The sequence below is a fragment of the Tenrec ecaudatus genome, chromosome 5, assembly GCF_050624435.1.
Source record: "Tenrec ecaudatus isolate mTenEca1 chromosome 5, mTenEca1.hap1, whole genome shotgun sequence".
NCBI classification, from domain to species: Eukaryota; Metazoa; Chordata; class Mammalia; order Afrosoricida; family Tenrecidae; genus Tenrec; species Tenrec ecaudatus.
Genome location: NC_134534.1, coordinates 72,072,821 through 72,087,235, shown reverse-complemented (window position 1 = coordinate 72,087,235; position 14,415 = coordinate 72,072,821). Strand labels below are relative to the sequence as shown.

The following is a 14,415-nucleotide window of genomic DNA, read 5'->3' as shown; positions in this document are numbered from 1 at the left end:
CTCTCTTAAATCGGCCATCACACACACACAAAAAAAACCCAACAAAAAACGAGGTTCCGGTAAAACTTCCTTTAGGAAAAAATTCAGTGTGATCAGAGAGAACCTTTCTAGGTGACGCCACTGTGTGCACGAACTCAGAGGGAGTTAACTCAGCATGTACTATGAAAGCTCCAACCGACTAAGCTTTTTTCAGTTTGGGGTACCCCTTACATATCTTTGTCCCATTCTACAGGCAATATGTTATTTTCCTGAGCAATACTAAATAACCTCCATGTGACATTTTTTAATTCTAAAAATAATAGAATAATTAATCTCACCAATGGTATATATTTAAAAATAGTAGTAAGAAAAAGATATATATATATCTTTTGAGAATATTTTTGACAGACTAACTTAATAGGCATTAATTACTAGACAGAAGAATCAGCAGTAACCAGGGTCTCTATTCTTGTTATGCATCTATCTGGCTGTAAGTTTTAAATGGTTATGCAGTATTAAAATTATCTAATATGTAATCACTGTTGGAGTAATAGCTTGATCTGAAAGTCCTTTAGGACCATCAGAGGCTAAAATTTTTGTTCTACTATCACATCTTTTTTCTGCTCAAAGTTAAAAGTGTAAAAAATAAGATTTAAAAAGTAAAAGTGGTTTAAAGAAATCTTAGTAGCTATATTAATTAACATTACACTTTTTCAAGATACACGTGGGCTTAAAACATTGGAATGAAAAGAAAACCGATTTTTTTCAACAAACTTTTGAAGCCCTCTAGTATTTTCATATATTCATTTCCTATTACTGAGTATCAATTTTCCAACTATATAGCTTGGTATATATGCTGCCGAAGCAAGCATACCAATTATATGGCTTAGAAGTTCAGCTCACATAATATTTATTTTACACCAGAAGAGAGAATTCAATACTAGTCACAATTACCAGGAACTCATTCACTGGGACATCAGAGTTAATGGAGAAGAAATTTTGTCTCTAAAGAAAATGCTTAGGTGCAAAAATAATCCAGAGAGGGAATTTTTTTCCACTGATGAGGGATGGTGGTATTGAGGTATGGAGGAGGAAGTCAGAAAAGTGAGCAGTAATATTCAAATAAATATACTAAGAAGTAAAGATTCATAAGCCAGTTACAGAACAAATCCAGAATCTTTTGTAAGGAGATACATTTTTAGCTAATTGAAAACTTAACTATTTTTAAATGATTTCTTTACAGTACCTTCACATGCAGAAGTTGGTTGTCAACTGCTATGAGCTGGTTAAGACTCTCCAGCATCTCTAAGTCTCTTATGTCATCAATATTATTATTGCTGATATTCAATATAGAGAGGGATTTCTAGAGGAAAAGAGAACAAAATTAGCACATAAAAGTGTCTGTTTACATGCGATGTGCAAACCTATCTCAGTCCAGTCAATTTAGACTATGCTTTCTTGAAAAGTTACAGATTCATCGTCCACACGGATTTTCTCTTAAGATGGGATCATTAAAATGCATGGAACTCTTGTTTCTATGTCTTTTTTTTTCAGATGGAACTTTAAAAACCATAAGTCATTATGAAATGTGATATGTGACTCATTCCAATTTGGGCCAGTTGAAATTGGGCTAAAATTGATGACAAATGATTTTAAGGAAAAAGTAGAGGGAGGATAGAATAGAAACAGCCCACTTATTTCTTTTTCAAATTAAAGCGCTATGCACAATTTTTATAAATTTGGTTCTACAACCTCCTACCACTGTTTTTTTTCCTGTTCTCTCTAAAAGAAGATTAATGAAATCTGTGAAACCAACCATGTCCAAATACATCTTTCAAAAAAGAAAACTACTTGTCTTCTAGTTAGCTAGATACTTCTCAGTCTTGGTGACCCAAAGTGTGTGCAAGAGTAGAATGAGGCCCCATAAAGCTTTCAGTGCCTGGCTTTGGGGCTGTAGATCTCCAGACCTCTCTTCCAACGTGCCTCTGATACAGTCAATAACTATGGCCCTTCTAGCCTCAATCTCTTTTGTGGTATATTATAAATGCTAGCCTCCATGCCTGTGGCTAGAATCCTATCTTGGAGGGAGTTCTCTGAGATGATAATGATGCTTAAGGTAGGATGCAGTCTCTACCTTAATAGATAATATGAACCAAGTCACCAGCCTTTGTTTGCTGAAAACCAAACCATACCTCTAATAAGAGAGAGCTATCTCAGAAGCAAGAAGAGAGAGAGAATCCCTGGACTATCGAGGAAAACCACTAGCGGAACAAGCTTGAGACCCCTCTGCTCTTGAAGTGGCAGAGACTGAGATCAGAGGCCATGCCATGCTGAGATCAGCGAGGATGAGGAGACCAAGAGACAGAGTAGAGACTAAAAGACTGTGCAGAAGAGCAGTTAGCAGGCTTCCCGACCCACAGAGGCAGAGGCCTAGAGAAAACTAGGTTAAGGGGCTGAGGATCACAGAGAGACTTGGCTGCTGGCCGAGGAGAGGACCAATGACTCTATGCTTTATGATTCTGACCTGAGGTAACCTGTTGACTTCCCTCATAAACTTCCAGAACTTTGAGTATTGTCTGTGAGCTTTGTGTGGCTGTTGCAACTGATGACAGAGGCCAGCAGGGGAGTGGGGTGCTGTGGGAGGTTGATGTCAGAATAGGGTAAGAAGGAAGGAGGTGGCAGGCCTTGGGCTAGTGAGAAGTTGGAGTCTTTCTCCCTTGTGTAGCCAAAGAAGGTCAGATTCGCACCCCCATATCCCTCCCCAGAAACAGAGCTTTAATTGTTTGCACCCCCAGAACATTTATATTTAAGTTTGCTATCTATGAAGCCTAGGGCCCACTGCTAATCACAACATTGGTTCAAACCCACCAGCTGCTCTGTGGGAGAAAGAACAGACTATTTGCTTCTGTAAAGATTTACAGTTTCAGAAACCTTATAAAGGATTGATATGAGTTGGAATTGACTTGACAGCAATAGGTTTGGGTTTTTGGGCACAATGTATCACCCATTAGCCAGCATGGCTTTGTAACTCACACACAATGATTATGTGGGACAGCGTAAATAAGGTGCTTGTTTCGCCTACCAAGGGGATTGCACAGCATTGCTAATAATGCACCTAAGGTGCGTGGAATCTTTGTCAGGGTGGGACCATGGAAATAAAGTATGTTAAACTGTAATAAGGGGACCAGTCAGCTTTGCTTACCAAGTCCTACAAGGCTGAAAAAGAAAATCCATCCTAGAGGAAGAAGTGGATCTCACTATCATGAAGAAGGAAGAACTGGGGTGGAGTTCATCCCTGGGGCCCAAGGTCCCTGTATTGAGAACCTCCTAGACCCAGAAGACAGGGAGAAAGTTATAACCCTGTAGGCGGGACAAGGAGAAGCAGTGGCAGAGAAACAGCAGCAGAACTGGAGACACATGAGACAGTGCGATTGGCTTCTGGGGCCACAGAGTAAGGTAGTGACCAAGGGAGAACTCATCTATGGGAAAAAAGAGCAGAGAGCCTTTAAGCACAAAGCTTCCTAGGGTACCTGTGAACATTAATGGGCATAGCTAAAGAGCTTTGTAGATGGTCAGGGAGGGGGAAGGGTGAGAAAAGGGGAAACCATCACAAGATTGGACATTAGCTCCCCCACCCTGCTAAGGCGACAAATAATGGAAATGTGGATGAAGGGAGACAAAGGACAGTGTAAGATAAGAAATAATAACACTATACAATTGATCATGGATACAGGAGGGTGAGAGGGTAGGAGAGGGAGGGGGAAAAAGAGGAGCTTGTGTCAAGGGCTCAAGTAGAAATTGTCTTGGAAATGATGACAACATATGTACAAATAAGCTTGATACAATTGATGTATGGAATGTTATAAGAGCTGTAAGAGCCCCCAATAAAATGATGGGGGGGGAGAAAGACACAAAATTTTAAAAAATTAAGTAGATTTTGTAACCCTTGCCTGATCAGAGTAGAGGCCAGTTGGGAGCAGAAGTAAGGGCTGAGGGTGAGAGATGAGCCTTGTCCTGAAGGGGCCAAGAGGAGCTTGTCCTCAGGAGACTGGGAAGGCCCCTTCATGGCCAAGAGGTGCTGAGATCTCTCTGCTTTGCAGAAAAAGGAAGACCTGAACTACATGCTTCCTTATCCTGAGTTGTATGTAGCCTATTGAACCTCAACCTGTGTTGTAGCCTGTCATTTCCCGAATAAGCCCCATAACTGTAAGTACTGTCTGTGAGTTTTGTTGTTTACTTCCCAATGGATTATATCAAGACCAGTCGAAAAGTAGAGGGTGCTGTGGAAGGGCAGCTGGTGTCCCATCTGGTAAAGCAGTTGTGGGGTGGGGGTATGTTGAATCTCCACCTCAGAGGAGTTAGCCTGGAGTTGACGTTGAGCTTGATTCTCAGTTCTCCCCCCATAAGGTTAGAGGAAGTCAGATGCCTCTGTGCCACTTCTCACACTGTCCCAACACATGCTCTATCTTAAGGACTGGCAAGGATCTCGGGCACCTTTCCACTTCTCAAGTTCCTGTGGCACCTACACATGAGGCTGTCAGGTGACACAGCCACCTATGTCACTCTCGAACCCAGTGATCACAAATGTTCATTGTTCTGGCATGGCTGAGCCCGTTGGAGCACAGCCTGCAATCCAGTCAGAACCCAGGCATGAGGTTGTTACTCTTGTTATGATAGTGTCTGCCTGTCTGCGTGTGCTGTCAGTGCGTTTCAGACCACAGCGATCCAACAGGATGGAGGAGAGCTGCTGTAATCTTTATGCAAGCAGGTTACCAGGGCTTTCCTGCCGCTGTGTGGCTGACGGGTTTGGATTGTGGGTGGACCTTTAGGGTAGCGGTCAAGGGCTTAACCATCCTGCCCCCAGTATGCCTAAGTTGTTTAAAGTTCACCAAGTAATTGTGCATTCCTCTTCCCTGAAAAAATTTTTTGTAACATTTAAAAATTATGAACCATGATAACCAACAAGGCCTGAATTGTGAATGAATTAACATCTGAATTAGAACTTCATAGTTTATATAACCTTGTCACATCCTTTGATCCTTCAATTATGCCCACTCTGTTGATGCTGATTCTCTGAGGCATAAAGTAGGAGGAATTAGCTTTTTCCCGAAAATAAGCTCTGAACTGGCCGTCCACACATGCCGAATATTTATAATGTTGAACTATGCCGTCACCGTGTTTCTGCCCCACTAGCGCATGCTCACCACTACACTGCGTATAGAAAATACGTAATGACTCTTACAGCCAGGGAGTGGAGAGTTCTAGGGTCAAACAGAAGTTTTTCTCCCAGGGGAAGCCTCTGACTCTCCACATGAAGCTCTCTCAGTTCTTCCAGTCCTTCTAACCCTTCTACCACAGCAATGTAATTGCCGCCCAGGTACCTATAAAACAGAGGCATGACTCTAAATAAGTGCTTTTGCAAATGTGAACATGATTTTTTACAAACAGGATAAAAGTCATTGAGCTATCCTTAAAATTATACATGCAGAATGGTCTGTTTATAGGTCAAGGTTCCTGGTCACATGGGGACTGATGGAAAACCTAGGGCCAGGCCCTTCGTCACCCCTCAGGCCTGGAAATGAACTTACCTCAAGGGGCTCATCTTTCAGCCAAACAACAGACAGGCCTATGTGGGGAACAACAACCCTAGCAAGGTGCACACACATTAGAATCTCAACCAACCATTTGATAGCCAAGGGCAGGATTTACCCAGAAGGGTTAGGAAAGGAGGAGGAAAGAGAATGGGGAAAATGGGACAGAAGTAGGATAAGTGATGTGGTAGAATGAAGATTGCAATCAATGAGATGAAACAAAATGTATGAATTGTTGAACAGAAAACTGATCCACTCTATAAACCTTCATCCAATTCACTGTGAAAAAAGGTTTTGGGTTTTTTTTAAGTTCTACATCTATTACGTCTGTAAAAAGTGTCATCTAAAAGAGCAAATTTATTACATATTTCCTTTAATCTAAGAAATAAGTACTTAACTTTTTTAAATCATGAGAGCATTGAAGTGGCCCTTATTAAACTATTCTCAAATGTCAGGATGCCAAAGGATCCCTGGGTTGTAGGTTTTAAACTGTAGTTTTGGGGACTTAACCCACAGACACTTTGATTTGCAGTGAGTTTTGAGTTTGGGTAGTAGAGGGTGTGAACCATGCCACACCCTTTCTTTCCTTGGGGGCATCTTTAAGACAACTAGAGGGTATGATGTAAGCCATCATCCTGTGTTTTCCTTGGATGGGGTAGGAATGCTGGCACCACTAGACTGTTCTGACACACATCACCTGAACAGTCATACCCCTGTTTCCTCACCAAGCACTGCGAGAAGCAAGAAGACCTGCCATGGCTTTTGGACATGTTCGGCTTCTGGCTCTGGACCCTGCATTTGGCTCTCTCCTGTCTGACTTTCATATTTGGGACTGAACAGCACCCACCATCATGTGAGACATTTCCTTTGGGTTTCCTAAGTTGCAGTGTGGCATTGCAGTGAATGCAGAACCCAGGAAGGTGAGAGAATATACTTAAGGGAGGGGACACGGAAAATGGAGCAGAATATCTTGGAAGAGCTGGACATTTGAGAAAGCTTTAATCTCCAACTCCTTGGGTATCAATTCTTCTGCAATTACTTATTGCCACAGTGTGCAAGTCTTAGGAGCCCTGGTGGCACAGTGGCTACGTGACTGGCCGCTAACCCAAGCTCAGCGTTCACACCACCAGCCGTTCCTCAGGAGGACGAGGCTGTGTGCTCCCTACAGGGTTGCTGTGAGTGAGTCGGCGATGGCTCGATGGCAGTGAGTTTTTGAGAAAGAGTTATAGCCTCGGAAACCCACAAGGGCAGTTCTACCTTCACCTGGAGGGTCACTATTTATTGGAAGTGGCTCTATAGCAGTGAGTTTATGCAAGTCTTTGCATCCTTATAGTATGGTCTCATAAAATATTTGTCCTTTTGTAATTCAGTCTCAAGAACCCACATGGAGTTTATCTATTCAGGGTTGCTCTGAATCAACGTGATGAAAGTGGGTTTTTTGTGAGTAGAAATTAACTTAATCACACACTAAGTTGTATAAGTTACATACTAAGTGTGTAAGACAACTTTCATACACACACAACCTCCCCCAATCGTCTGCAAAAGAAATGAACCATGCTTAATCAAACAGAAACTGATCTTCCAGTGTGAAATAATTTCTTTTATACTGGTAATAGAAAGAAATAAAAACCGAGGCCTGCCCCCAAAAAATCCATATGAAAATCAGACTAGTTCATATTTGACTTATGTTTGGAAATGACTGAGTGCCTAACATGTAAGTACTATAATGATGACAAGTATTGTTACTTAAAAATAAAAGCACTTACAGTTTTTCCAGCTTCTTCAGTGATCTGAGGTTCTCTATACACGAAATACAATTGTTTTGTAGGTACAGGTGAGTTAGATTTGTGGCAAAGTTCAAATTAATGATTTTACTAATACGGTTATCATATAAATACAAAACATTAAGATTTTTGCAAAGAGAGAGATCTTCCTAAAAAGAAAACAGAAATAAGCCACAATTAATTTCTCCTGAAAACTCTGAAGCTTGTTTTAAAGAATCTTTTTTGCTTGATTGTTCTGCAAACCTGCAAAGGAGAAGCATTTTTTGTTGTTCTTAGTACAGTCAAAACAAAACCACAGATGATTGCAAAATTAATTCTAGGCTTCAGTGTTCTGTAATTAGATAAATAGGAGCCGTGGTGGCATACTGGTTACTGGTTGAGTTGAGATGCACATGGTTGGCAGTTCAAAACTGCCAGCAGTTCCTTGGGAGAAAAAATGGGCTTTCTACTCCCATGAACAGGTACAGTCTCTGAAACCCACAGGGAGTTGCTATAAGCTAGCACTGACTTGAGGGCAGTGAGTGTGTTTTTTTATTTATGTAAATAAAACTGTATTTGTTAAAATCCTTTCCCTAGTGTAAACTATGCTCTTTTGAGCAATTAGGTTCTTTTAGAATTTGTACCACTAACAAACTATTGCTCCAGAATCATGAATGGAGGTGTAATCTTTCTGTAGAAGTGGAAATAAACTGGTTAAAATGCTGAAATATTGGAAGTCATCTAAGTTTAAGAATAGTGGATTAACAAAGAAACTAAGATATTGCTATAGTAGGGAATACCATATAAACATTAAGTTTCTTTAGTAATATCTTATAGAATCCAGAATACATAATGAAATGGAAATATTGCATACACTATAACCTACTTTTGTGAAATTAAATGTACACATGCCTAGACAAAAGACCGGAAGGACATCACTTAATTGATAAAAGTCGTTTGCTACGTGATAGGATTACAAGTTAATTTCTTTTCGTGGCTTTATATAAATAGATGCCACTGATTTTAAAAGTAAGAAAGTGATTTAAAAACAAAACCAGTTACAGGAGGGTGTCATTTACAGCGTGCTGGGAGAGTAAACCGAGAATGAAAGTGGAAAGGTGGAGTGACGGTCAGCGAAAAAAATCCAAGTGCCTCAGCCTTTCTTACGATCCTTTAAGTCACATCTTGGGGATATCGAATGCACAGGTGTTCAAACTCTAAGGTGAACTGCTTTAGCCCATTTTCTGACTGCAAGCAAGGTCTTTGAAGGGGCTGATTAACATGAGGTCTTAAAGGGGCTTTTGAGGAGAACCCTGCGGCTGAGGAACAACAATGTATCTATTTAACAAACATACTTAAGAGACACATCCATGTATTTTCTAGGGACCTAATTTAAATAATAGGAAATTGAAATGAAAATACAATTTAAATAATAGGAAATTGAAATGAAAATACAATGTAAAATTTATTTGTTCAAATGTAGTCATAAATAACATAAAATTAAATTAATAAGGTGTACCCTCATACCAATTTCTAATCTCTACATAATTATATAAAATTGAGAGATAAATGGAGAGGTCTTACAATTACATCGATATTTTTATCTGAAACGTTTATATGAGTTATTTTCTTCAGGTACTGTGAAATCGTCTCTTCTTTTCGGGGCTTAAAATTGCTGTTTTTTGCGATGAGATCCACAGTCAGTCGAACCATGGCTCCTCTCTAAATCAGTCTGCAGCAGTGGCTCTGCCCTGATACTGTGTCACCAAGCACGCTGACGCCTGGTTTATTTCAACTGTCTGAAAATTAAAGAAAAAAGCATCATGTAGCATATAGCAATGTATGGGAAAGTATTTAGGCTTTAGGATTTTCTTATAGAACACTATTTTACAAGCTAGCTTTCAGACTTTTTAAGGGACATTTAGGATTTTTTTAAGTCTACAGACATAAAATTATAAGATTTCAAAATACCAAAATCAATTAATTTACAAAAGCATTCACTATTCTTTTTTTAATAGTGATGAAAACTCACTCACTTTATTTTATTGTATTTTTTGTTAAAAGATCATTTTATTGGGTGCTCTTATAACTCTTGTTACAATCCATACATCAATTGTATCAGACATATTTGTACATAGTTGCCTTCGTTCTTTTCTAGACATTTACTTCCTATTGAGCCCTTAGTATCAGCTCTTCTCTTCTTACCCCCACACCCAACTCATTTACTTTTACTTTTAAATGTCTTTTTCTTCTTGAGTAGTGTTGGACTGTTATTGTAGGACATTTTTAATTTTTTGGTAGCATTCACCCCACTTTTTATGTTTCTTTTTGTTGTCGTCGGGTTTTTTTTATTGTTTAAGTAGGGGCTCATACAACTCATCACAATCTATACATCAATTGTGTAAAGCACGTTTGTACATTCATTGCTCTCATCATTCTCAAAACATTTGCTCTCCACCTAAGCCCCTGGCATCAGCTCCTCATTTTTACCCCTCCCTCCCCACACCTTCCTCCCTCCATGAACCCTTGATAATTTATAAATTATTATTTTGTCATATCTTTCCCTGTCCGACGTCTCCCCTCACCCACACTTCTGTTGTCCATCCCCCAGGGACGAGGTCACATTTAGATCCTTATAATCTGTTCCCCTTGTCCAACGCACCCTTCTTCCACCCTCCCAGTATCACAACTCACACCACTGGTCCTGAAGGGATCATCTGTCCTGGATTCCCGGTGTTTCCAGTTCCTGTCTGTACCAGTGTACATGCTCTGCTCTAGCCAGATTTGTAAGGTAGAATTGGGATAATGAAAGTGGGGAGGAGGAAGCATTAGGAACTAGAGGAAAGTTGTATTTTTCATCATTGCTACGTCACACCCTTGACTGGCTCATCTCTTCCCCTAGACCCTTCTGTAAGGGGATGTCCAGTGGCCTACAAATGGGCTTTGGGTCTCCACTACGCATTCCCCCCCTTCATTCACTATGATTTTTTGCTCTGTGATGCCTGATACCTGATCCCTTTGACACCTCATGATTGCACAGACTGGTGTGCTTCTTCCATGTGGGCTTTGTTGCTTCTGAGCTAGATGGCCGCTTGTTTACCTTCAAGTCTTTAAGACCCCAGATGCTATATCTTTTGATAGCCGGGCACCATCAGCTTTCTTCACATTTACTTATTCACCCGCTAGAGTGAGAATCCATGCGGCTCTTTGGGAGTATAGGTTGCTCTACGGTGGAGAGTGGGTGCAAGAGAGTAGAAAACTAAAGGTTTTCTGATTAGATGTTGCCGCTTCCTTGATTCAGTGTCTACTTAGTTGCTGTAACCCTTTGGTGTTTCATAGTCTTAACAAAACTGGTTCTGTAAGTTTCTGCTTGGATTTTTTAGTTGCTTTTGTGGAGGAAGGAGAGCACTCAACTCCTCACACCACTATCTTGTTCCAGACTTCTCTCAGCAGTTGTATAATTTTTTTCACTTAAGTCATGAAAACTTTTCTATAGTAATTCTTGGGGATCCTATACTTTTGCTGGTGTTGCAAATGGCATAATTTTCAGGACAAAAAATTTGTTTATAGCTAATATGTAGGAAATGTATTTTTAACATATACCTGGGAATCTGGTAATGAATCATTAAGTATGATTTGTAGAATTGGGGGTTTTCAATGTAGACAATTGACTCATATGAAAATAACAATTAATTGCTTTCCAATCCTTGTATTTTTAAATTATCTTCCTATATGAGCTGAGACCTCTAGCAGAAGGCTGACAAAGTAATGTAAGATATACCCCTGTCTCTTAAAGTCTTGATGATAAACAAGTGGCCAGCTAGCTGAGAAGCAACAAAGCCCACATGGAAGAAGTACACCAGCCTGTGTGGTCATGAGGTGTTGATGGGATCAGGTATTAGGCATTAAAGAAAAAAGAATCATGTCATTATGAATGAGGGGGAGTGCGGAGTGTGGACCCAAAGCCCATCTGTATGCAAGTGGACATCCCCTTACAGAAGGGTCTTGGGGAAGAGACAACTCAATCAGGGTGCAGTGTAGTAACTACGAAACAAACTTTCCGCTAGTTCTTTAATGCTCCTTCCCCCCACTACCATGATTCAAATTCTACCTTATAAATCCAGCTAGACCAGAGGATGTACACTGGCACAGATAGGAACTGGAAACACAGGGAATCCAGGGCAGATGAAACCCTCAGGACCAGTGGTGAAAGTGGTGATACTGGGATGGTGGAGGGAAGGTGGGGTAGACAAAGGAGGAACCAACCACAAGGATCTACATATAATCCCCTCCCTGGGGGACAGACAACAAAAAAGTGGGTGAAGGGAGATGTTGGACAGTGTAAAACATGACAAAATAATACTAATTTATAAATTATCAAAGGTTCAGGAGGGAGTGGGGAACGGGCAGGGAGGGGAGGAAATGAGGAGCTGATACCAAGGGCTCAAGTAGAAAGCAAATGTTTTGAGAATAATGATGGCAACAATGTTCAAATGTGCTTGACACAATGGATGTATGTATTATGTTCAGAGTTGTACCCCAATAAAATGATTTAAATGTATATATACCCGACTTATTGATGGTTTTAAAGAAAATTTTTGCAATATTTCACTACTGGATGTCTGCTGTGACTTTTTTATAGAAGGTCATTCTCAGACTAAACATATATATCTTAAAAACAATCCACTGCCATTTAATCAATTCTGACTCATAGCAACCTTATAGGGCAGAGTATAACTGTTTCTTTGGGTTTCTTTACAGGGGCAGAAAACCTCATCTGTCTCCAAAACAGTGGCTGATGGGTCTGAACTACTCACTTTGAGGTTAGCAGCAAATGCATTACCCACTACACTATGAGGGCTCGTGTGAACACACATATTTGTGTGTATATATTTGTACTAAGTGGATATTTGCTGTTATTATTTTTGTGCATTAGAACATGTGATAAAAGACATTAACAGATGTTCTAATGGTAATATTTTTGCATTCCAATGATAGATCAATCCAAGCAAGAAACTCATTGCCACCCGACTCACAGAGTACAGGACAGAGTAGAACTGAACTGCCCTTCTTGTGGGTTTCCAAGGCTGTGAATTTTTCCTGGGCCAGAAAGCTTCATCTTTCTCCCATGCAGCAGCTGATGGTTTTGAACTACTGGCCTTGAAGGTTTGCAAGGCCAAGGTAACCATCAGAACGCTAGGGCAAAATCCCATTGTTTTTAAATCAGTTCCAACGTAAAGTCCATCCTTTACGTTGGGGAGGAGGGTTGCTCCCGGGTGTCGTTCACTGCCATTTGTCAACATCTGGGAAGGCAAGTCTTTGATTTGCTTTTTGAAGGATGTCATTCTGTCCTAAAGTTTGAGAATGTGTCCTTCTTCCCTCTTTCCTACTAGGAACCCCTGGCATCCCTGGGCTCTGCTCGCCGAATGTCACTCTCCCAGGCCTGCCAGGAGGGGAGCAATCGACAGGGTTGGCTTTACTCCCAAGCTGGGAGGGAGGTTTGGCTTTGATCTCTCGGGGCTCCCTCGGGCCAGATGTGATGGTAGAAGTTTCTGGAACTCAGTTTCTACCTCCATTTCCTCCTAGAGAGCTCCCAGAGGTTCTAAAGGTCTCCTCTTTCAACCCCAGCTCCCGCCTTCAAACTCTCCACCGTTCCAACTCAGATCCCCGCCGTCCACCCCGCTCCCCGCACCCTGAGTAGGGTGGCCTCTGGTCCGCTCGTGCCTCCCTCCCACCCTCCCTCCTCTAGAGCCGTTTCACAACTTTGTCAGCTCGTAGTCACAGCGAGACGGTCTTCCGGAAATTTCCCGTCCAGCCGGTCCCGAGGGAAGGCCTAGGAAACTGCATTTTAACAAGTGCCCCAGGAATAGTTTACTGCCAAGCAAGTTTGAGAAACTCGGCTCTAGAGTCCTCGGCACCCCGCGCGTCTCCCCTGAGGCCGCCTCACCGCACACAGCGCTCGAGAAATGTCCCAGCGGCCGGCCCCTCCGCGGCCTGGGCGCGGTTGCCAGGCGACCGGACGCTCCGGGCGGGCTGCGATCCCGAGAACTCTCGCGAGGTTTGGGGAGGCGGAGCCGGCGGGCTCTTTGTGACGCGGGCCCGCGCTGCGGGTGTGTCCTCACGGTGCAGGTCTTTAGCGACAATTTACACCGGGGCAGCGGTCGCCTGACTATTTAAGTAGACCAAGAGGTAGCCCGAGCAGTTTTTAGCAGGCTACGTTTTTTCTCACGTTGGATTGTCCTGTCACCGTTGTTGTTTTTTTGTTTGTTTTTCAGCTCAGCCACCTTTCCCCACTAATTTCACCTTCTGAAGAAAGGGATTATGTGATTGTCCTCCATTCCTCCGATAAAGGGGTGGCCTTCAAGGCCCTTCATCATGACCACCCTCTCCACTGACCACGCCCTCTCCTCCCCATGGTTAAAAATCTGCATTTTGCTCATTATGCCTTACATTGTTTCAAAAATTCCCCGCACCGCTGCATTTCTGTATGGCAGTTGAACGCAACTTCCGTCCATGCCTACTTTCCACTTTTCAAGAGTCCACGGCCCAGTTCAAAATAGAGCATCCTTTCCTCAGCAGTCCACAGCCTGCTAAGTAATGCTCCTTCCTGTCCCCAACCCTCTGCCTCTGTAGTACCAAGCTTACCAGGGCTGCACGTTTGGCTCCCACTCCTATCGCCCATAAGGTGGTCCATCCTTTGAGGACAAGGATTATGTCTTTTACCCTCCTATTCCCGGGATCTAGCAAAGTACCTTTGCGCCACGACTGTTTGTGATTTGAACTGAGGGAAGAATCATAGTACATTTATAGTGGAAAGACTGGGGCTCATGGGGGAAGAGAGTGAAATGAGCAGTGGACAGAGGAACAGTGTTTGCACACAGGAGTACACTGAGCTGTCCTCCTGTGGGGGGAAGGTTATCATTGCCCTTTTTTGGAGCTAACAAGGGTCAAAGAACATTGTGAAAGTTGTAAGGTGGCTCAGAGTCCATGTACACAATCCCGACTTCTCATTTTGCAAGAAGGAAATTCCCAGGTCCAGCGAGGAAAAGGATATGCTCAAGATTCCGTGCAGGTGGAAGAGA

At 42.0% G+C, this 14,415-nt stretch overlaps 1 protein-coding gene across 1 annotated transcript in view; it reads right to left on the bottom strand.

Annotated features, from left to right (window-relative positions):
• Window positions 1-13,352, bottom strand: part of PPP1R42 (protein phosphatase 1 regulatory subunit 42) — a 60,372-nt gene extending 47,020 nt beyond the window's left edge. Inside the window, exons 1-5 of the mRNA XM_075550662.1 lie at window positions 13,281-13,352; window positions 8,918-9,132; window positions 7,337-7,503; window positions 5,222-5,360; window positions 1,226-1,342 (exon numbers count right to left, since the gene is read on the bottom strand). Of these exons, the coding sequence (XP_075406777.1) occupies window positions 1,226-1,342; window positions 5,222-5,360; window positions 7,337-7,503; window positions 8,918-9,046 (552 nt within the window). The 5' untranslated portion in view covers window positions 9,047-9,132; window positions 13,281-13,352. The remainder of the gene's footprint in view (window positions 1-1,225; window positions 1,343-5,221; window positions 5,361-7,336; window positions 7,504-8,917; window positions 9,133-13,280) is intronic.
• Window positions 13,353-14,415: the final 1,063 nt, after the last annotated feature.